The 22,929-nt window shown below is 46.6% G+C and overlaps 3 protein-coding genes across 17 annotated transcripts in view; 2 read left to right on the forward strand and 1 right to left on the reverse strand.

Annotated features, from left to right (window-relative positions):
- tp53bp1 (tumor protein p53 binding protein, 1) overlaps positions 1–3,160 on the forward strand; it is a 19,593-nt gene extending 16,433 nt beyond the window's left edge. For 9 of the 12 annotated variants that reach the window (XM_056413238.1, XM_056413248.1, XM_056413244.1 and 6 more), the window contains 5 exons: positions 586–783; positions 866–960; positions 1,848–2,044; positions 2,614–2,750; positions 2,836–3,160. In XM_056413238.1, coding sequence (XP_056269213.1) covers positions 586–783; positions 866–960; positions 1,848–2,044; positions 2,614–2,750; positions 2,836–3,032 — 824 coding nt within the window. In that variant the 3' untranslated portion in view covers positions 3,033–3,160. The remainder of the gene's footprint in view (positions 1–585; positions 784–865; positions 961–1,847; positions 2,045–2,613; positions 2,751–2,835) is intronic. The other 3 variants (XM_056413243.1, XM_056413249.1, XM_056413250.1) reach the window with 1 other exon arrangement.
- Positions 3,150–14,284, reverse strand: tubgcp4 (tubulin, gamma complex associated protein 4). Its single transcript, XM_056413285.1, has 18 exons — positions 14,134–14,284; positions 13,142–13,270; positions 10,159–10,281; positions 10,022–10,075; positions 9,897–9,953; positions 9,688–9,767; positions 8,625–8,826; positions 8,382–8,547; positions 7,771–7,895; positions 7,628–7,678; positions 7,436–7,541; positions 7,207–7,314; positions 6,370–6,514; positions 6,110–6,287; positions 5,465–5,599; positions 5,211–5,327; positions 3,614–3,753; positions 3,150–3,537 (listed from the first exon to the last, which is right to left on the reverse strand). Exons 1-18 carry the CDS (start codon positions 14,209–14,211, stop codon positions 3,531–3,533), a joined length of 2,001 nt encoding a protein of 666 aa, XP_056269260.1. The 5' UTR covers positions 14,212–14,284; the 3' UTR covers positions 3,150–3,530.
- Positions 14,285–14,791: 507 nt separating this feature from the next.
- cdkn2aip (CDKN2A interacting protein) lies at positions 14,792–22,837 on the forward strand. Of its 4 annotated transcripts, XR_008831494.1 has the most exons (5): positions 14,792–14,836; positions 15,091–15,343; positions 15,447–15,571; positions 19,873–20,645; positions 21,981–22,837. XR_008831494.1 is itself a non-coding variant. In XM_056413351.1 (4 exons), exons 2-4 carry the CDS (start codon positions 15,096–15,098, stop codon positions 20,463–20,465), a joined length of 966 nt encoding a protein of 321 aa, XP_056269326.1. In that variant the 5' UTR covers positions 14,792–14,836; positions 15,091–15,095; the 3' UTR covers positions 20,466–21,952. The 4 variants fall into 4 exon arrangements, 3 of the variants coding, with proteins under 3 accessions (XP_056269326.1, XP_056269327.1, XP_056269328.1); XM_056413351.1 differs by lacking the exon at positions 21,981–22,837 and having other exon boundaries at positions 19,873–21,952; XM_056413352.1 differs by lacking the exon at positions 21,981–22,837 and having other exon boundaries at positions 14,803–14,836; positions 15,094–15,343; positions 19,873–21,952.
- The last annotated feature ends 92 nt before the right edge of the window (positions 22,838–22,929 follow it).

A 22,929-nucleotide genomic window follows, 5' to 3' on the forward strand; every position in this document is an offset into this window, starting at 1 on the left:
GCACATTTACCCTACATGTATTTATACATATTTTGTAATATATATATTAATATTTAAAAATATATATAGAGATTTTTTTTCCATATATATATTACATTTATTTATTTAGTTTAAATATATATATATATGTGTGTATATCTCTATATTTTTTCATATATATATACTTTAAATAAATATGTGTGTGTGTATATATATATACATATATATATTAAATAAATATTTATATATATTTTATATATATATATTAAATATATAATATAATCCAGTTTATTAAATATGTCCATCTCCAATGTGGAAAGGGAAGTGAGCTTCTCCATCGTGTATTTCTAATATTTAATATATAATATATATAAACTAATACATCAACCTTGAGGACTCTTCGTGTCTTCATCGTTCTCTTGATCTGAAGAACATGAGCGACGCCGCGTCTCTGAAACATCGACGATGATGATGATGAAGAACTTTCTGGGTGGTTTAGATGAACTGACTCTTTATTCTTTAAGTCTCCTGCCTCGACCTCTTTGCTTCATCTTCATCATCATCTTCCTCACCGCTGTCCGTCTCCCCCCCCCCCCCCCCCCTCAGCAGCCCAGCGCCCCGGGCTGGTCAACACCTCCGGCAGCGGCACGGACCTCGCCGTGCGGCCCGGCGCCGTGGCGGAGACCCACGGGCCGCCGCCCCAGAACCCCACGCTCTTCATGGGCTTCGCCTTCATGCTGACGACCTCGTCCGAGATCGACCGGCTCGCCAACCGGCACGGCAGCGACGACGAGGACGACGACGGTGAGGAGGAGGAGGAGGAGGAAGAGGAGCGCCCGCTGCAAGCCGCCGGTCAGAAATCAATAACGTGTGTGTTTGTCTCCAGACGCCGTGCAGACCGGCCCGTACAACAAGGCGTACACAGAGTCCCAGCTGCAGGCGGGGGGGGGCTTCGTCCTGCAGGACTTCAACGAGGAGCAGGTGAGTCCTGATGAGCGGTTGTGATGATATAATGGATGTTGTTGTTGTTGTTGTGCTACTTACTCAACTTTAATAAATCAAGCTGCAGTTTTGCCCTCAAATAAACAGATAAGTCAGATTTCAACCTCAAAAGGATTTTTTCTTTTTTGTCGTCTGTAAAACTAGATTATTTCAACATAATATTATATATATCATATAAACATCTCAGAAATATACAATTAATTTAATTTGAGCAACAAGTACACATATCATTGTTTTTATATTAAGACATTAATAACGGTCCGATAAAGGACTTTCCCTATATTCTCTCTATAAAATATAATTATTATTATCATTATTATTATTATTTTCTTTCCTCACAGATCAACACAAATATCTAAACGCACTGAAAAATGGAAAAGTTAAATGTTTATTTATTAACCATTATTAAAAGTTCAAGAGAATAATAGAGAAAAAAGATAACAGTATTAATCATAATAAATAAGGAAATCTGTTAAAAATGTCAAAAACTGCCACGATTAGTCACGCATGTATATTTATTATAGAAATATCATATTTATTATTTCACTGTTTATTGTTGTGGAATAAATAATATTTTCACATTTATATATTTAATATAATCATATTTTGATGCCCTCGTAAAGGAATAAAGCCGTCCTGTGGAATAATCAATCAACTCCTCAGCTCCATTTACCCAGAATGCCGAGTTCTCCCGCTCGTGCCTACATGTACCAGGATGCATTGCTCTCGGGCCTCTCTCACTGTAAGTCCCCCTCCATGACGCTACGGAGAAGGGAACGAGGAAGGTCGTCCACAGGCCACGCCCCCTTAACCGCTTCCCGTTCTTCGTGGCCACGCCCTCATTGTGCCTCTCCCCCGGTGCGCAGTGCAAGGCGGCCTACCAGAGCCTGCTCATCGCGGACCAGCACTGCCGCACCAGGAAGTACCTGCTGTGCCTGGCGAGCGGCGTGCCGAGCGTGTCGCACATCTGGGTGAGAGACTGCTGCCGAGACAACAAGCTGCTCAACTACCGCAACTACCTGCTGCCGGCCGGCGTGGGCCCCGACGACGCCATCGTGGAGTGGTGAGCACCCTGAGGAGTTATGAGTTCTGACTCTATGGGTTCATGGAGTTTCTCAATTCTCAGGCAGTCAAACTAAATATATATATATTTTTTAATCTTTAATAAAGCGTATATACATTTTTTATGAAATATATACAGTATATATATACACATCATTAAAATATATATATTAAATAAAATATAGATCTTTAATAACATGTTTCAAATTAAATTATATATTTTTTATTAAAGATAATATAAATGTTTTAATTCAAATATATACTTTATTAAAGACAAAACATTTTTTATTTAAATCTATACATTTATAAATAAATTATACATCTTTCATAAAATATATTTTTTAAAATAAAATATATATATATTTTTAAATAAAACATCTTTAAAAAAACCAATAGATTAGATTAATAAAATCAATATATATATAGAAGTCAAATATATATATATTTTACTGTACTTTCTATGCCACACCCCTTTCCTAAGCAGAGGAGACCCTCCTCTGCAGTTCTTCCATTGTTCTCTGTTCCCGCTCGGAGCCGCCTCCTCCTCAGATATTCCTCCTTTACCGTCAGGCATCCGCGCAGCAGCCCGTTCAAGGCCCTGCGGGTCCTGCTGGTGTTCGAGCAGCCGGTGGAGCTCTGGGTGCAGCTGGTCGCGCTGGGCGGAGGTTCCCCCGTCCGGCAGTTCCCCACAGACAAAGACGCCTCGGGTACAGAACGCCGCCGCGTGACATCATCACACCATGTGACATCATCACGCCGCCGTGCTCACCCCCCCCCCCCCCCTCTCCCCAGACGTTCCCGCCGGCCGGTTCGACGTGGTGGTGACGGACCGCTCCTGCCCGGCGGCGCTGGAGAAGGCCGTGACCTCACAGGAAGTCCCGCTGGTGTCCCCCGAGTGGCTCATCCAGAGCGTGATCCGCGGCGAGCGCCTGGGCTTCACCGGCAAGCCGCAGTACCGCCACGACTTCTCCTCCTCCTCTTCATCGTAATCCGAGCCCACGGCCCTCGCCAGACGTTCCGCATCGTTCCGCTGCCGCATGCCTCCGCTGTACAGACGCCGCCATCTTTATCCACCATGTTTTTAACGGCTAATAAATTGTGACTCGTTTCATTTTAACAGATTTCTGTTTTATTTCCTCATTTATATATTTACAGTTTGTAAAGCAACAAGTTCAACTTCCTGTTTCCTGCCTTAAAGGAACAGCGCAACATTTAGGGACTCGGATGAGGTTCAACAGCACGGGTTAGCTTAGCATAAACCTCCTGCTTGACCTTTGACCTCGTAACAACCAGATGAGAGCGGCGTACGTCTTTAAAATCTTTTACTCTCGGCAAACAGATCTAAACACGTTGAATTCTTCCTTAAATAAAACGTAAACCGGGCTCCAGCGTTGCTGTGTTTCAGATCACGGGAACGTTCCCCGTTGTTTCCGGGCAGATTAGCGCGGTTCCACCGTCGAGGTTCCCAGCAGCTCTTCTGGTTCTCCTTAAACACTGAAACACAGACGCCGGGTTAGCGCTCCCCTTCCAGGTGGTGTGTCCCGGTGCATGCTGGGAGTCGGGGTCCTACCTGCCCAGGGTTCCCCCGGCCTGCGTGTAGTACTTGTTGTAGTCCAACCTCAGCAGCAGCTGAGCCAGATCAGAGTTGATCTGATGGTTCCTCACGCTGGACAGGATCTTGAAGAGCAGCGAGGACTGGCGCCGGAAGCCCTGAGGACGCCACGGAACACGTGAGAGGGTCACGGAACACGTGAGGACGTCACGGAACACGTGAGAGGGTCACGGAGAATGTCACGGAACACGTGAGGACGCCACGGAACACGTGAGTGTCACGGAACACGTGAGAGGGTCACGGAACACGTGAGGACGTCACGGAACACGTCACGGAACACGTGAGAACGTCACGTGAGAGGGTCACGGAACACGTGAGAGGGTCACGGAACACGTGAGAACGTCACGGAACACGTGAGAGGGTCACGGAGAATGTCACGGAACACGTGAGGACGTCACGGAACACGTGAGGACGCCACGGAACACGTGAGAGGGTCACGGAGAATGTCACGGAACACGTGAGAACGTCACGGAACACGTCACGGAACACGTGAGAACGTCACGGAACACGTGAGAGGGTCACGGAACACGTGAGAACGTCACGGAACACGTGAGAGGGTCACGGAACACGTGAGAACGTCACGGAACACGTGAGAGGGTCACGGAACACGTGAGAACGTCACGGAACACGTGAGAACGTCACGGAGAATGTCACGGAACACGTGAGGACGTCACGGAACACGTGAGAGGGTCACGGAACACGTGAGAGGGTCACGGAACACGTGAGAGGGTCACGGAGAACGTCACGGAACACGTGAGAACGTCACGGAACACGTGAGAGGTCACGGAACACGTGAGAACACGGAACACGTGAGGGTCACCGGAACACGTGAGAACGCCACGGAGTCACGGAACACGTGAGGACGTCACGGAACACGTGAGAGGGTCACGGAACACGTGAGAGGGTCACGGAACACGTGAGAGGGTCACGGAACGTCACGGAACACGTCACGGAACACGTGAGAGGGTCACGGAAACACGTGAAGACGTCACGGAAACACGTGAGAGGGTCACGGAACACGTGAGAGGGTCACGGAACACGTGAGGACGTCACGGAACACGTGAGGACGTCACGGAACACGTGAGGGTCACGGAACACGTGAGAGGGTCACGGAGAATGTCACGGAACACGTGAGAACGTCACGGAACACGTGAGGACGTCACGGAACACGTGAGGACGTCACGGAACACGTGAGGGTCACGGAGAATGTCACGGAACACGTGAGAATGTCACGGAACACGTGAGAACGTCACGGAACATGTGAGGACGTCACGGAACACGTGAGGATGTCACGGAACACGTGGTTCTCATGAGGTCTCACGGAACACGTGGTTCTCATGAGGTCTCACGGAACACGTGGTTCTCATGAGGTCTCACAGAACACGTGGTTCTCATGAGGTCTCACGGAACACGTGGTTCTCATGAGGTCTCACAGAACACGTGGTTCTCATGAGGTCTCACGGAACACGTGGTTCTCATGAGGTCTCACGGAACACGTGGTTCTCATGAGGTCTCACGGAACACGTGGTTCTCATGAGGTGTTACGTGGGCTCACGTTGACCAGGAGGTCCAGCTGGGCGGTTCCCCTCTCGTCCAGCGGCGCTACGCTCTGACTGACCAGCGAGCAGAACGTCTGGCACAGGTCCAGGATCTCGTTCAGACAGTGGAACACCTGAAGAGAACCGGAGAACCGCAGCCGTCAGTTAAAGCTCAGATCATTGAAGACAGACTTTCCTCTGAAGTTGACTTTACTAAACCGTAAAGTGTGTTATGACGGTTAGCTCACACGCTACACACACACACACACACCGGCTTCAGCAGGATGAAGGACTGGGCCAGCAGGTTGCTGAGGAAATGGTCGTGGGCCAATCGGACGCTCTCAAAGTCTCTGGTGGAGTTGATCAGCTGGAGAAGCTGAGAGAACTGAGACTCCAGAACGTCCACCTGGGGGGGGGGGGGGAGAGGAGAGGATAGGAGGAGAGAAAAGGAGAGAGGAGAGGAGAGGGAGGAGAGGATAGGAGGAGAGAGAAGGGGAGGAGAGAGAGGATAGGAGGAGAGAAAGGAGAGGAGAGGAGGAGAGAGAGGAGAGGAGAGGATAGGAGGAGAGAGAAGGGGAGGAGAGGATAGGAGGAGAGAAAAGGAGAGGAGAGAGAGAGAGGAGAGGAGGAGAGGATAGGAGGAGAGAAAAGGAGAGGAGAGGAGGGGAGAGGAGAGGGAGGATAGAAGGAGAGAAGAGTGGAGAGGGAGGAGAGATAAATAAATATAAAAAAGGTTATTCAAACTTCTATGGAAATTTGTTTTTGTCTCCAAGATTAAATGTGACGTTCATCACACACACACACACACACACACACACACACACACACACACACACACACACACACACACACACACACACACACACACACACACACACACACACACACACACACACACACACACACACACACACACCTGCAGGTAGTACTGCAGGTTGTCGATGAGGAACGCCATGTGGTTGCGTAGCCGCCACTTCACGGCGTCCGTCTGGTTCGACTTCAGGTGCTTCCTCTGCATCTGCAGCGCCCAGCAGTGCTGCAGCTGAGACTGCACACGCCGCACGCTCAGCAGGTACCTGAACACAACGTTGTACCTGGAGGAGGAGGAGGAGGAGGAGGAGGAGGGTCACCAGCTGGACTCAAACATGAACACTTCAACGCCAGACGGGTACGCACTTCTCCAGGATGGCCGGCGTGAAGAGGATGTGCAGCGGCCATTGCACCTTGTAGGTGAGGCCGAGCACCGCCCAGCCGGTGGGCGGGGCCTCGCGGGGGGAGGCGTCCTGTGGGGGCGTGGCTCCGTCTCTGGGGCCCGTGGCCTCTGGAATAAAACGTGAACCGCATTAACGTGTGTGTGTGTGTGTGTGTTGTTGGGCCAACAAATTAAAACAATTAACTAAATATATTTAAGTATATGAAAGAAGCCACAATTAGAGGATCTGCTGAATTTTTTCATATTAAATTAACTATTTAAAGAAATAGCAACGTTAAATATTTTTTATCTGCTTGTTGGAAAATGTGTTTTCATTCAGTTGAGTTTCTTTTAATCGCCTCACCACACCACCGGGGGCGCTACACACCAAATAAAGGAGAGGTTTTCACTTCTGTGAACACACATTTCCTCCTTCAGTCCCCTGAACAGGAAACAGGAAGTGTCCTCCTCCAGGCCCCTAAACAGGAAACGGGAAGTGTCCTCCTTCAGTCCCCTAAACAAGAAACAGGAAGTGGTCTCCTAAACAGGAAGTGTCTTCCTACAGGCCCCTGAACAGGAAGAAGGAAGTGTCCTCCTTCAGTCCCCTAAACAAGAAACAGGAAGTGGTCTCCTTAACAGGAAACAGGAAGTGTCCACTTTCAGTCCCCTAAACAGGAAACAGGAAGTGTCCTCCTTCGGTCCCCTAAACAGGAAGTGGTCTCCTTAACAGGAAACAGGAAGTGTTCTCCTTCAGTTCCCTAAACAGGAAACAAGAAGTGTCCTCTTTCAGTCCCCTAAACAGGAAACAGGAAGTGGCTCACCTTTGCCGTCTTTGCCCTGGTAGTCGACTGTCAGGTGCAGCAGAGGCAGCAGTTTGTCGTCGTCCAGCAGAACTTTGTGAGCCGCCTGCTGGAAGGCCACGTTCACGTCTGGGGAGCACAACACGCACAGGCGATGAGGTCATCGCTCTGACGAGGTCATCGCTCTGACGAGGTCATCGCTCTGACGAGGTCATCGCTGAAGAGGGTTCCGGTGGAGTTGTCAACGCACCGTGCTCGCTGACGGCCGTGGGCGGCGTCTTCAACATGTGCTGCGCCAGGTCGATGAACACCTGGTAGAGCTCGCCGCGACCCAGCAGGTAGAAGTCCTTAATGATCTGGAAGGAGACGCCAACATCAACAACAACAACAACCTGTTTATTATCGTTTACGAGCCAAACACAAACAACGGAGCGCCCGGTACCTTCAGCTGCTCCAGCAGGTCCGACTCCTCCACCATCAACGTCCAGAGATGCTGGAAGAGAGAAGGAGACGTTCACCGAGGGTCACCTCCAGCCCTTTGTTGTTCAGTTGAGAGAGTAAACAAGTGTTTGTTTTCATGCCCACCTCCGCCACGGTGCTCCTGATGCGATCGATCAGGTTCTCAAAGTCCACAAGGCTGAAGAGCGGCTGCTGCTTCAGGCGGTGCAGCTCCGCAGCAAACAGGTCCTCCTGGTGCTTCAGGATGGAGGCTGGAACAACAACAACAATGAGGAGCGTCCTCTGAAAGGACAACAAGAGGTCTCTCAATATATATATTTTTTTAATTAATCTAATCTATTTAAAAATATATATGTTAAAGATTTTAGAAACAAAATATATAGATATATAAATTTTATGAAAGATATAGATTTTATTTATAAATGTATATATAAAAATATATGTATTAATATATATTTGTAATAAAATAAAATATATAATTTAACTTCAAACATATATTTTATGAAAGATATATATGTTATTAATATATTTAAATATGTATATATTTCATTAATATGGTTAATTAAATACAGTATATATATATATATAATTTAATATCTATATTTAATCTATGCATAAATATATATATATATATAATATTTGTAAAATATATATATATATATATATATATTTATAAAAAATAAATATATACTTTATTAAAGATATATATATTTTAAAAAACAGGAACGATACGCCACCGGCTCTGGACGGGCTGTGGTTGTCGTTCTCGAACATCTGGACCGACTCTCCCACGAAGAGGATCTTCTCCGCCACCCGGATGGGGATGTAGAATGGGAGCATCTCCGCCCGGAGGGAGAACTGCTGCAGGGACGGAGCCAGCATGTTCTCCTCCTCCACCAGCCTCTGCACACAGCACACCTCTCACATGAGGACCCGGGACCCCCAGCGGGTCACATGAGGGTCTGGGTGTGAATGCTCACCAGGTCCTGCAGCTCCCGGAGCTGCTTCCCGCTCAGGCCCCCCAGCCCCAGGTCCTCCTCCTCCTCCTCCTGGTTGGCGGCCGCTCCTCCTGCACTCGGGCCCTGCTTCACGAAGAACTCCTCGCTCTGGTCCAGCAGCAGGCCGTGCAGCATCCAGGCGGCCAGCTGCTTGTACATCACGCCATGACACACGGCCAGGATCCTGCACAACAGGTACAAAAGCAATATATTTATAGAATATACAGAATATATATTAAGATAATACATATATGTATATAAATATTATATAATATATTATAGATCCATATATATATATATTTATAATATTCATATATATATATATATATATAAATATGATATATATATAAATATGATATATATAATACATACATATATTATATACATATATATTATATAAATATGATATATATACACTACCGTTCAAAAGTTTGGGATCACTTAGAAATGACTTTATTTTTCAAAGAAAAGCACTGTTTTTTCAATAAAGATAACATTAAATTAATCAGAAATACACTCTCTACATTGTTAATGTGGTAAATGACTATTTTAGGTGGAAGTGTCTGGTTTCTAATGAAATATCTCCATAGGTGTATAGAGGCCCTTTTACAGCAACTATCACTCCAGTGTTCTAATGGTACATTGTGTTTGCTAATCGCCTTAGAAGACTAATGTCTGATTAGAAAACCCATGCAATTATGTTAGCACAGCTGAAAACAGTTATGCTGGTGATATAAGCTATACAACTGGCCTTCCTTTGAGCTTGAAGTTTGTAGAACAAAATTAATATTTCAAATATTAATCATTATTTCTAACCTTGTCAATGTCTTGACTATATTTTATATTCATTTGATAAATAAAAGTGTGATTTTTCATGGAAGACACGAAATTGTCTGGGTGATCCCAAACTTTTGAACGGTAGTGTATATATATTATATAAATATATAATATATTATATTAATATAGTATATTTATATATGAATATTATATATATATATATATATTATATAATATATATATATATATCCCTGAAAAGGAGCCTTACTTCTCTAGGGCCATGCGGACAGGAGGAAGTCCTCCACAGCTGTGCTTGTAAACCGTCTCCAGGATCTGACAGCCGTGAATCTGAAGCAGCAACACACAAGAACAGAGAATAACAGAGGTGAGCCCGGTGGCCCGATGTCCCGGCGGCCCGATGCCCCGCCGGCCTGGATGCCGCTCTCCCAATGAAACACTACTTGAAACCATCCTTACCTTCTGTGATCTGATCGACTCCACCACCACCATCACAGACGGAAACAGCAACTGGAACTTAAAGGAGAAAGACAGAGTTTTTAGTATAATAAACATATTAAATATAAGTTTGAATGGAGCTTCACCTGATCGAGCTTATAATTCACATGAGATATCGTCAGATGTGGATCTCCGAGGAACTGAAACACACACACACACGGTTAGATGAGCATTACTCCACCTGCTCCACCCTTTATTCTGGATGTGCACGACGTGGTTCCACCTCCTGCTCCAGGTCCAGCAGGGCCTGCCTGTAGGGCTGCAGGATGGAGTCCAGCCCGGTGCAGAACGCCCGCAGGTAGATCCCATGAAGCCCCGTCTGGCTGGGCTGGTTGGCGTGGTGCTCCTGGAGAGAAAGAGTTGACGTCAGAGAGACGCTGTTGAGGAGGGAGGGGACTCTAGAGACTCTGTACCGCCCTCAAACATGCAGCTAGGGGAACATAAATAAATATATAAATTAGGGCTGTCAATCGATTAAAAAAGATTAACTAATTAATCGCACATTTTGAAATTCATTAATCGCGATTAAAAGTTTTTTCTTTTCTTTTTAAAGACAAAACTTCCCACAGAGCTGTGTTTTCAAAGAGGCTCCTACCTATAAAGTGCCAGCGAGGTATTTAATATTGTGGATGATAAATTGTTTCTTCAGTGAAACATCCAGATTAGTAAAAAATAAAAAATATATTGAGACCCCATTGGTCGTGTCATCTTTAACATTGAACAGCAGCAGAACCAGTGGCCTTGGTAACTGACTGACATTCAAATATGTCACGTTCACCCTCTGGAGGCAGGGCTCATTTTCTCCATTTTACAAAAAATAATAATAATTGTTTTAAAAACGGAAAACCGCACTGCCGCGGCTTGACACTCAGAGGAGTGTAAACCCTTCAACGAACACCGGAAGTAAACAAAGTTGCGTTAATTGCGCTAAAATATTTTAGTGCGTTAACGCGGCCAAATTAATCGCATAGATTAACGTGTTAACGCTGACAGCCCTAATATAAATATATATAATTAAACTTGCAGCTAGGGGATGTACAGCTAAATAAATACTAATAAAAATGATTATATATATTTGCATTTTTATATATTTATTAAATAATATATAAGTTATATGATGATAATATATATATATATATACATTATTATTATTAATATTAAACTAAATAAATATACAAAAATAAAAATAAATGAAAAGATGTTTATATATATATATAGATATATTTGCATTTGTATATATTTATTTAGCTTTAATTTAGCTAAATAAAAATGCAAATACCGTATTTTCCGCACTATAGGGCGCACTGGATTATAAGGCGCACTGTCAATGAATGGTCTATTTTCGATCTTTTTTCATATATTAAAGCGCACCGGACTATAAGGCGCATTAAGCGGAAAAAAAACAGTCAGATAAGTCAGTCGATCAAACTTTATTAATCAACATTATTCAAACGTTAATGAACCTTATTCAGTTGTAACACGAATACAACACAATACACTCACTTTTTCAGTTTATTCCTCGCCACAAATCCTTCAAATTCTTCATCTTCAGTGTCCGAGTTGAACAGTTGGCGATTCATAGCGATTACGCACCAACATGCCGGAATTCCCCTAAATCATTATCGAGTCGTGTCGTGCTGTTAGCTGGCAGTTCAGTGATGATTCCGCCTTTGTGAGTCGGCCTTGTGAAGGACCACAGTTGAGACTGATACCTTAGCCCAGGCATCCACGATCCATTGGCATATAGTGGCCGGCGCTGTCTCCCTGTCTTGGTGAATGTGTGTTTGCCTTCTGTCATCCACTGCTCCACGCAGCTCGCAGTTTAACTACTTTGAACTGCCTTGACACCAATATCTAGCGGCTGGAGTTCTTTAGTTAATCCACCTGGAATGATGGCAAGCTCGAATTAGTTTGCTTCACTTGGTTTTTGACAGCATCGGTGAGATGGGCGCGTGGAGGAGTCAGGATCAATAAAAGCCATCCGGTCTCTTGACGAATTTCTCTCAGCCACGCAATCATCTGATGATGACGCCGGCTGGAAAACGTTTTGGCAAAGTCACCATGGGTGAAGTTTCTGGCCATCAGCCTGGCAACTGAGAACTACAGTGAAGGATGACTTCGCCCCTGTGGTGCGAGAGAAGACCGCTTCCATGTTGGTGATGTGCTCTGGCTGGATCTTCTTTTCAGTGATCTTGTTTTTGCAGTATGCGCGGAAATGACCAACTTTTCTTTGTAATCTTTTGGCAGTTGCTGCGGGCGGTAGTGCGGATAGAGATTACGTCTTTTTCATAAAACGAAAGCACCAAGAAGGACCGCCTCGAAGTCATTGATATTCATGTCCCGTGCTAACGCTGTTGCCTTCAGTCGAATAGAGACTGTAGAGCCACTGTTCAATTTTGTCCTCTAACTGTGCCCATCTCGCTTTGTTCCGGAAACTCTGTGTGGTCTTCTTTACTTGGCGCGGTCATCTTCTTGCTTCCTCCACTTCCGTGCCATTGATTCATTGATGTTGAATTCTCTACGAGCTGCTCTATTCCCATGTTCTTGAGTTTGAAGTCCGCGTCGTAAGCGTGTTTTGACAGGTGCCATTTTGGGATCCGTAAACGTAACACTGTAATATTATGGTGAAGAAACCAGAATTAATCCATATATACGGGCCTTGGTTATAAGGCGACTGTCGCTTTTGAGAAAATTAAAGGCTTTTAAGCCTTAGCCTATAAAAAAGAATATATATATATATTTGCATTTATTTAAATTTATTTAGCTGCATATCCCCTCGCTGTTTGATAATAATAATAATATATATATAAGTGTGTGTGTGTGTATATGTCAACACCTTTAACATGACTGTACTAATACTGTAGTTTTAATTAGATTATGTCCACTCATACTTTTTAACTGCATTGTATATTGTTTTATCACAATTCAGGATGTTTTTAACTATCGCACATATTCTATTGTTTTTATTATTCCAGGATACTTGACAACTAGCCTTTCAGCTAACTCAGGTACTTTTACATGTATTTTAATGTTGATTAATGTACATTGAATAAAAAATAAATGATTATTATAGATGTATATAAATATATTATAACAATATGTACATAATCGGTTGTGTGACTGAATAATTAGTGTTCGTGCAGAAAGGTGCGTCGGAATGTAAACGATGACGAGCTAAATATGAAGCGTGGCATCGAGGGACTCACCTGCGGGTGCACGTGGCCCGTGTGTTGCTCTATGAACTCTGTGAAGCGGATGTAGTCTGTGCCCAGTTTAGAAAGCCGGTTGAGGACACTGGTCTCACTGGGATGGAGGAAGGGCAGGTCCTGGGACACCTGGGGGGTGAGGAGGGGAGGGGGGTCATGTTCTGGAGGCTCGAAATGTAATCAATAAAAGTAATATAATCTCAAAGAGAACTTTATTCAGCCTGAGGGAAATTATTGTGCAGCAAAAAGTCAACTGCAGACGATAAAGATTATCAGGAAGGTACAAAACACCAGAGATGTATCACTGGGTTGGAGGAGTAAGAAAACATCCAGCTATATCTCAATATACTGCGACAGGCATCGTTTTAACTATAGCTTTTTTGTATAATATAAGATAAAATAAGTTAATCCTTTATTAGTCCCGCAGTGAGGAAATGTTCAGGATTTAAAGCAGTAAGAGACATAAAGAAACAAGATCAAAACAAATATTAGAAATAGCAAATAAGCAATAAGAAACAGTAAAGAATAGATAGATAGATAGATAGATATATACTTTATTAATCCCCAAGGGGAAATTTGTCGTGACAGTAGCAGCAACACACAAGAATAAAAACAAAACACAAAATATAAGAAACAGGGATGAAAGATATAGAAGTATACAAGTAAAATAAAAGTAAAATACAAACTAAATATATATGTAAATAAATATACAACACACATGCATACACAACACACAACAACACTGACAGATCAAATACAAAAAGATTAAAAATACACACTCACGGCAATATTGTAGCTACAGACAGATACACTATAATAACTATTATGACATAACATTGTAATAACGCAACTTATGCTCGCACTAATGTATGACTACGCGCAAACCAAAGACAATAATCAGAGCAAATGTTAAGTGTTAAAAAAATAAAATGTAAAGCCATGTATTTAACAGAAACATATTTTCGCGCCCCGTCACCGTGTTTGGAGTTCACCTGTAAACCGGTGCGTTTGTTCCAGGTGAAGATGGTTCCCGGGTAGCCGCTCAGCGCCAGCAGCAGCTCGTGAATCATGTTTATATTCAGCTTTAGTTATTTAACGTAGATAAGCGCAGCTGTCGGGCGTCGCATTCAGCCACCAAAACAAAACCGCCGCCGCGCCCCCGCTGTCGCACGTTGAACGCGTCACGACGTAAAGTATGACGGGGCGGGGGCGGGGGGCTCACGGATTGGTTGCTAACCAACGGTAACCATGGATGTAGTAACGGGCGATCTGTCGCTTTCCCTTTTCTTTTTTACGTTACTGTTAATGTCACCAAAAGTATTTACTGTTATTCCACTTTTTAGATGTATGAGACTCTACAAAAATCAACCACTATTATGTTGTATATATTTTTTAATGTTAACAAAAGTAAACCGAGCGATAAAGCGCTTCTGGGAAATGTAGTTTAAAAAACTGTATTTTTTAAAGTTCATTTTATACAAATGTCACAAAGGTGACTACTATTATTCAACTGTTTGGATATACGAGATGACACAAAAGTATCTAACCTTTTATTTTATTTGTATGTGTTATGTTAGCGAACGTTAAGGTGGCTTCTGGGAAATGTAGTTCGTATCTCTCGTAGCGCCGTCACAGTCCCGCGTCATCATTCGACCATGTAGCTAGCTAGCAACACCTCGCAACGGAGAGAGCTCGGTATGTCGTAGTTACCAGTAAAACCATAAAAACGGCTTCATTCGACCTGTAAAAGCTACGGTTGGCACCTTACTCACATTATGATACATCTTGAGCCCGTTGTTGTCATAAATGTGGCTTCTAGCGGCGCTATCGGGGGCTAAGTTTAACTTAACGTTAGTTGCTAAAGTCCGTATGTCAGTTGCACGCCGGGAAATGTTCCGTTAAATGCTCGTTTTCCGTGTTGTGACGTCGTTATGTTTTGTTTTTTTAAGCAGGGATGGCGTGCGAGACGGGCGAAGAGGACGTTGTCTCGGAGTACCTGGGCCAGAACCCGCAGCTGGAGCGGTGGGTCGACACCCTGAGGACCCGCTGCGAGAGCAACAAGCAGTGGGTGGCCCGCAGGGAGTTCGTCCTCCGGAACATGGAGGCTTTCCCCGCGGTGGAGCCCGGGGTCCCCAGCGGCAGCCTGGACCAGCTGCTCTCCCTGTCCATGGTCTGGGCCAATCACGTGTTCCTCGGCTGCATGTGAGGCACACAGCGAGAAGATGGGGATGAGGATCAGAGAATACGAGGAGGTAAAGACAACCTACGTGGAGGCAACTTGTGTGTGTTTCTCGTCCCCTTGCAGCTATCCACTGGCCGTCATGGACAAGGTCAAGGAGATGGGCGACGGCATCGTGGTCATCGACGTTCCGGTGCACAAAACCACTAAAGATGGACTCCTGGCCAGAGGAAAGCGGAGCGCCACGGCCGGTAATGCACACGTTTAAATACGAATAATAAAACAAGACGACCGGCGCCTACGGTTCGTAGGTCGGATCTTTTAAGTGAACCGAGGGCCGTTCATGTGGACGGTGACACCAGACACACATTCAACTCTCACGACTATTATTTCATAATTCCAGCTGGTTGGTAAAACACACAGCGGCAGATTGACGGGCGGATGGCGTCGGCGTCTCGTTTATAATCGTACATTTGCCAAATCAGAATCAGAATCAGAAACAGTTTTATTGCCAGGAATGTTTACACAAACGAGGATTTTTTTTTGGTGGAAGGTGCAACATTTGGACATGACAAACAAACAACAATCAACACGACAGAAAGACAACAAATAATGTGAAAGTGTTTGGGTGTGTGCTTCAAGTGGTGTGTTTTAGTTAAAGTGTATGTTACGCGTGGCGTGTGTTTAAGTTAAAGTGCATGCAAATAAAGTGGCATGTGTGGAGGAGGCCTCAAGTTAAAGTGCATGTTAAAGTGACGTGTGTGGAGGAGGGAAGAAGAAGGAGGAGGGAGGAGGAGGAGGAGGAGGAGGAGGAGGAGGAGGAGGAGGAGCGGGAAGAAGGAGGAGAGAGGAAGGTGGAAGAAGAGGTGGTAGTCCTGGGGGTGACAGTCAGTCAGTCCCGGGTTCCATTGATGAGCCCGACTGCCGACGGAAAAACTTTTGGTGTGGCGGGTGGTCTTTGTCATGATGGACGCAGCCTCCTCCCGAGGGAGGGACTCGAACAGGAGTGTCCAGGGTGGGAGGGTCAGCGACAATCTTTCTGGCCCGCTTCAGTGACCTGGAAGTGAACAGGACCTGGAGGGAAGGCAGATTGCAGCCGATAACCCTCTCGGCCGAGCGGATGATGCTCTGCAGCCTGCGCTTGTCTTTGGCTGTGGCTGCAGGGTGCCAGACGGTGATGGAGGAGCAGATGATGGACTCAACGATGGCCGTGTAGAATTGTACCATCATTCTCCTGGCAGGTTGAATTTCCTCAGCTGCCTCAGGAAGAACATCCTCTGCTGGGCCTTCTTGGTGATGGAGCCGATGTTCAGCTCCCACTTGAGGTCCTGGGTGATGATGGAGCCCAGGAAGCGGAAGGACTCCACAGCGTCGACGGGGGAGTCACACAGGATGAGAGGGGGGGGGGGCTGCATTCCTCCTGAAATCCACAACCATCTCCACTGTCTTTAGAGCGTTGAGCTCCAGGTTGTTCTGGCTGCACCAGGTCACCAGGTGGTCAGTCTCCCACCTGTAGGCGGTCTCGTCCCACCAGAGATGAGCCCAATGAGGGTGGTGTCATCCGCAAACTTTAGGAGCTTGACGGACTGGTGACTGGAGGTGCAGCTGTTGGTGTACAGGGAGAACAGCAGAGAGGAGAGAACACAGCCTTGGGGGAACCGTGGTCCGGGAGCCTGAGACGTGTTTCCCCAGCCTCACGTGCTGCTTCCTGTCGGTCAGGAAGTCTGTGATCCACCTGCAGGTGGAGTCGGGCACGTGCAGCTGGGAGAGCTTGTCCTGCAGCAGGGACGGGATGATGGTGTTGAAAGCAGAGCTGAAGTCCACAAACAGGATCCTGGCGTAGGTTCCTGGGAGTCCAGATGCTGGAGGATGTAGTGAAGGGCCATGTTGACTGTGTCGCCTGCAGACCTGTTGGCTCTGTAGGCGAACTGCAGGGGTCCAGGAGTGGGTCGGTGATGGTCTTGAGGTGTGACAGGACCAAGCGTTCAAGGACTTCATGACCACAGAGGTCAGGGCGACGGGCCTGTAGTCATTGAGTCCTGTGATCTTGGGTTTTTGGGACGGGATGATGGTGGAGGCCTTGAAGCAGGTTGGAACGTGGCATGTCTCCAGGGAGGTGTTGAAGATGTCGGTGAACACCGGAGACAGCTGGTCAGCACAGTGCTTCAGGGTGGAGGGGAGACGGAGTCCGGGCCCGCTGCTTTGCGGGGTTCTGCTTTTTGAACAGCCTGTTGACGTCTCTCTCCAGGATGACGAGGGTCGTCGCTGAGTTGATGGAGGGTGCTCCAGAGGTGTGAGCCCCTGATGGGCTGGGGAGGGTGGGCTGATGGTCTGTGGCTTGTTGGTGGGGCTGTGGGGGATGGTCTCAGGACTGCTCCATTGTCTTTCAAAGCGGCAGTAGAACTCATTGAGCTCGTCTGCCAGAAGCACATTGTTCATGGAGTGGGGTGATTTGGGCTTGTAGTTGGTGATCTGCCTGAACCTCTCCAGACAGAAGCAGAGTCGTTTGCTGAGAGCTGCTGTTGCAGTTTCTCAGAGTACAGTCGTTAGCATCTCTCACCGCCTTGCTAAACCTGTATTTGGACTCTGTGTACAGGTCCTTGTCCCCACTCCTGAATGCCTGGTCCTTCTGCAGTCTTAGCTTCCTGAGCTCCGCTGTGAACCAGGGTTTGTCGTTGTTATAACTCACCCTGGAGCTGGATGGAATACAGCTGTCCTCACAGAAGCTGATGTAGAAGTTACAGCCTCTGTGTACTCATCCAGGCTGTTGGTAGCAGTCCTGAAGACATCCCAGTCAGTACAGTCCAAGCACGCCCGTAGATCCTCCAGAGCCTCACTGGTCCACTTCTTGAACTTCCTCACCACAGGTTTGCAGAGCTTTAGTCTCTGCCTGTATGAGGGAATCAGATGAACCATGACGTGGTCAGAGTTTTCCAGTGCAGCTCGAGGGACGGCGTGATAGGCCCTGCTGATTGTTGTGTAGCAGTGGTCCAGAATGCTCTTCTCTCTAGTAGGGCATTTAATTAACTGTCTATATTTAGGGAGTTCTTGGCTGAGGTTTCCTTTGTTAAAATCCCCGAGTACAATAACTAAAGAGTCCGGGAAGGTTGCACATACAAGGAATTTTACTTTGGTGAAAGGTGCATAGCAGTAAACATAGACGTATAATACATATAACAGATACATATAATAACTAGAATGGGCACTCGGTAGAGCGCATACCTTCGCATATCACAAGATTGGGCATTGAATTATGAACATTTTGGCATTAGTTGCATGCCAATTGGACAAAATGTATCGTGCTATGGTAAAAAAAGAGTTTGACCTTTCCATGACCTTGACCTTTGACCCGATTGATCCAAAAATCTAATCAAATGGTCCCCGGATAATAACCAATCATCCCACCAAATTTCATGCGATTCAAGAACATTTTGACCTGTTCATGACCTTGACCTTTGACCCGATCGATCCCAAAATCTAGTCAACTGGTCCCCGGATAATAAACAATCATCCCACCAAATTTCATGTGATTCGGTTCAATACTTTTTGAGTTCTGCGAAAGATTTTGACCTGTTCATGACCTTTGACCTTTGACCCGATCGATCCCAAAATCTAATCAACTGGTCCCCGGATAATAAACAATCATCCCACCAAATTTCATGCGATTCGGTTCAATACTTTTTGAGATTTGCGAATAACACGCATACAAATAAATAAATAAATACACGGCGATCAAAACATAACCTTCCGGCATTTTCAATGCGAAGGTAATAATACATTCAATTTCTATAGCGCTTTTCATAGTACTCAAAGACGCTTATACATATGGTAAACAACAAACCAATAACAGTACTTTAATACTAGATAGAGGTATTGTCTCGGATTGTAGTGTCTAAACATTTATTTTAGTTTTTTTTGCCATGTATTGCAGCGCAAAGCATTTTGAGTTAAAACATTTTTTGGGGATTTAATATATAAAATTCAGTTTATAAATATACACTTAAATATTATCAAATATTTATAAAATAATTAAAACGAAATAATTTCAGAATTTATACTTATTTAAATGTTTTTTTTAATTTTGTATTTCTCACGTACCCCCTGGAGTGCCTTCAGGTGTCCCCCCAGGGGTACACGGGCCCCCTTTTGAGAACCACTGCATTGGTGGATGGACAAAATATTAGAAGCACCTTTCTTTTTTTTTTTTAAGCGATGCAGCATTTAATAATGACTCATCGTCTTGGAGTGATGAAGGTTTTCTTGCACACGGTGAATCTCGCGGATAGTAGGACTCACATTTCTTACTTTCATTGCTGTGTCTGTTGTTGAACCACGTCAGTTGTTTTATTTCTGCTCATTTAAAACCCCGTGAGCTCCGAGGAGGAGGCGGCGGTGGCCTGGAGTCACGTGACGGCTCTCCACCAATGAGTGAGTTGCTTTTCCTTTCCAGCCGAGCCTTCTGCGCAACGACCTCCGAGAAGGTCGTCGTTTCTCTTTCCGGCCTCGGCTCCCTCATTAATCCCCGTCTCCCGCCGCGTGTCGTTATTTTCAGACGGCGACGCCGACGGCGACGCGAAAAGAGCCAGATGTGGATCCAACGAGCTCGCCGGCCGCGCGGCTTCGTGGTCGGCCGGTCAGAAGTCGGGCCCTCGGCCCCAGGCGCCGGCGCAGCGCCAGCCCTTCTTCAACCGCCTCTACAAGGCCGTGGCGTGGAAGCTGGTGTCGGCCGGCGGCTTCGGGCCCAACCTCGACCACTTTGAGATCCTGCGCAGCTGCGTGGAGTCGTGCAAAGAGACGCTGACCAGCGTGTTCGTGCCGCTGAAGGACATCGCCGGGCTGCCGGCCGGCCGCACGCAGAAGGAGGGCCACGTGTGCGAGATCCGCTGCCAGACCGTGTACATGGGCACCGGGTACGGCCGCGACGAGGCCGCCGCCCGCGCCATGGCGTCCAAAGAGGCGCTGAAGGTCTTCCAGGGGCGCAAAGTGTCGGTGAAGATCTGCCGGCGGCGGTTCAGAGGGAAAGACGTGGAGGACCTGATGCTGCTGGACGAGCAGCCGCGCAGCCAGGGCTTCCCCCCCGCCATCAGCTACCCCTTTGAGGCGGAGCCGCCGGAGGGCGGGGCCTCGGAGGGCGGGGCCTCGTAGGGCGGCGCCGAGCCACCGGAGGAACTCGCGACCGCGTTGTGTGTGTTTTTTTACCCACAATGCTTTGGTGCTGCAACCAGAAGGAACCCGAGGACGTTCACAACCGCCTTCAGCGTGACGGCGTGTGACAGCGGGCGAAAACATCGAGAACTGAAAGAAGAAAAGAAAGAGACGGTGGAGGTGAGTTCATCTCAGAGTACGTACTTTACGTACTTTACGAACTTACGAACTTACGTACTTGGTTTTGATGATGTCACTTTGTTTTGACGCCAAAAAAACAAAAGCAGAATAGTTTTTCTAATTACTTCCGACTTGTTGACACAAACGTAGTGAAACACGAGGAGCGACGTCACAGACGCTGTTTCCGGTTTTTTTTGGAACCTTTTTTTAATTTTTCAACTTTAATAGAATTTTCTTTTCTTTTTTTGTACCCTTTGATCTTTTGTTTGGCGCTCTAGGCGTGTTTCCGTCGCGTCGTCGTTTCTGCTAACTAAGTGTTCGTCGTTGAAAAGACATTTGATTCAACATTTACCTACGGTTAAAAACAAAAAGAAAAAAAGTGTTTCTTTAATCAAAGTATTCCTTCAAAGAATCGACCGGTCGGTTTGAGTTGATCAGTTTATTTCCTGACGGGATGCTTCAGGAAGCCGACGGCAGAACCCTTCATGTCACGGTGATCATCACCGATTAGAAAGAAAGAGCCACAGAGGAAAGACGTGTCACGCCCAGAGAACCCCTCCGCCTGGGCCACGCCCACACGGGTCTCATGGGGGTGGCGTGCTGCTGCGATGGTTTCTGATTTATTTTTGTTTCTAGTCTCTTCGGGTGGAGGATCGAGGGTGGAGGCCTGAGGATCGAGGGTGGAGGATCGAGGGTGGAGGCCTGAGGGTGGAGGATCGAGGGTGGAGGCCTGAGGATCGAGGGTGGAGGGTGGAGGCCTGAGGATCGAGGGTGGAGGCCTGAGGGTGGAGGATCGAGGGTGGAGGCCTGAGGATCGAGGGTGGAGGGTGGAGGCCTGAGGATCGAGGGTGGAGGCCTGAGGATCGAGGGTGGAGGCCTGAGGGTGGAGGATCGAGGGTGGAGGCCTGAGGATGGAGGGTGGAGGCCTGAGGATCGAGGGTGGAGGATCGAGGGTGGAGGCCTGAGGGTGGAGGATCGAGGGTGAAGGCCTGAGGGTGGAGGATCGATGGTGGAGGCCTGAGGGTGGAGGATCGAGGGTGGAGGCCTGAGGATCGAGGGTGGAGGATCGAGGGTGGAGGATCGAGGGTGGAGGCCTGAGGGTGGAGGCCTGAGGATCGATGGTGGAGGCCTGAGGGTGGAGGATCGAGGGTGGAGGATCGAGGGTGGAGGCCTGAGGGTGGAGGCCTGAGGGTGGAGGGTGGAGGCCTGAGGGTGGAGGCCTTCTCCGCTCTGTCCCGTGTGTTCCTGTCCGTTTACACCAGTGATTCTGTTTCTAAATCTATTTTTAAATAAACACGATAATTTAACCGAGTCGCATTTTATTTTGTTCTGCAGACGAAACGTTTCCCTGACGTCACGGCGAGCGTCGCCTCGTTGGCGCTGGTTGAGAGAATAAATACACAATCATAAAACCCTCCGAGACATTCACACACACACACACACACTCAGACTCACACACACAGTAACCAGAGTGGTGGTCGTGGTGGGCGGGGTTCCCCACGGCCTCATCACCGCGGTCCACCGGGCTTCATTCCACTTCACCAGCTGATGGGTTCTGACCAGTGGACACGCAGTACAGAGGAGCTCCTCCTCCTCCTCCAGAGGAGCTCCTCCTCCTCCTCCAGGATTTAGGGATCACACAAATAAAGGACGTACTTCTCCACACTTAAAGAACCACTGAAGTGCCCCCCCTCATCCCCCCCCCCTTATCTCTACCCCCCTTTAGCAGATGATGTCTCTGTCTCACTTTGTCAATGACTGTTATTGAATAAAGCTTTTTCAAGCAGACACTGTGACGAGATCGACCAACAACACACGACACGTGTTGTTGACACACACACACACACAAACCCCTACAGACACGCTCACACACACTCACACACAGACACCACACACACTCACATGTCTCCGCTGCATTATTGATGAATGATGGCCGCTGACCGGCGGCAAGAGGAGGAGACAAGAAGGAGGAGACAAGGAGGAGACGAGGAGGCGACCAGTGAGCTGGAATACAAAGGAAAAACCTCCAGGATGCAGAAACGTATTATTTGTGAATAAACCGTCAAATGTTGAGTTTATTAAACTCTTTTATTCACGTTCCAGATCAAGGATTCAGCTCCTTTAGTCGTAACGAGTCCTTATAGTGAACGGGTTCAAGATATAAATTAATAATAAACTTACACATATTTACACTTTTGTGTGAAGATAATTATTTTTTTGTTCCACATGTTTTCTTATTGTTTGAATGTTTGAATTTGTTTTCATTTCCATCTCACATGACGTA

This window comes from Pseudoliparis swirei, chromosome 4 (genome assembly GCF_029220125.1).
Source record: "Pseudoliparis swirei isolate HS2019 ecotype Mariana Trench chromosome 4, NWPU_hadal_v1, whole genome shotgun sequence".
Lineage (NCBI taxonomy): Eukaryota > Metazoa > Chordata > Actinopteri > Perciformes > Liparidae > Pseudoliparis > Pseudoliparis swirei.

What these genes read in the sequence shown, in the direction of transcription:
- tubgcp4 (XM_056413285.1), bottom strand. Translation starts at nt 14,211, where the DNA reads ATGATTCACGAGCTGCTGCTGGCGCTGAGCGGCTACCCGGGAACCATC. An exon ending in TGCTGGACCTGGAGCAGGAG is followed by an intron (nt 10,076 to 10,158) that starts GTGGAACCACGT and finishes TGTGTGTTTCAG; the next exon opens with TTCCTCGGAGATCCACATCT. An exon ending in ACCTGCAGTACTACCTGCAG is followed by an intron (nt 5,600 to 6,109) that starts GTGTGTGTGTGT and finishes CCCCCCCCCCAG; the next exon opens with GTGGACGTTCTGGAGTCTCA.
- cdkn2aip (XM_056413351.1), top strand. Translation starts at nt 15,096, where the DNA reads ATGGCGTGCGAGACGGGCGAAGAGGACGTTGTCTCGGAGTACCTGGGC. An exon ending in CACGTGTTCCTCGGCTGCAT is followed by an intron (nt 15,344 to 15,446) that starts GTGAGGCACACA and finishes GTCCCCTTGCAG; the next exon opens with CTATCCACTGGCCGTCATGG. An exon ending in AAAGCGGAGCGCCACGGCCG is followed by an intron (nt 15,572 to 19,872) that starts GTAATGCACACG and finishes CGTTATTTTCAG; the next exon opens with ACGGCGACGCCGACGGCGAC.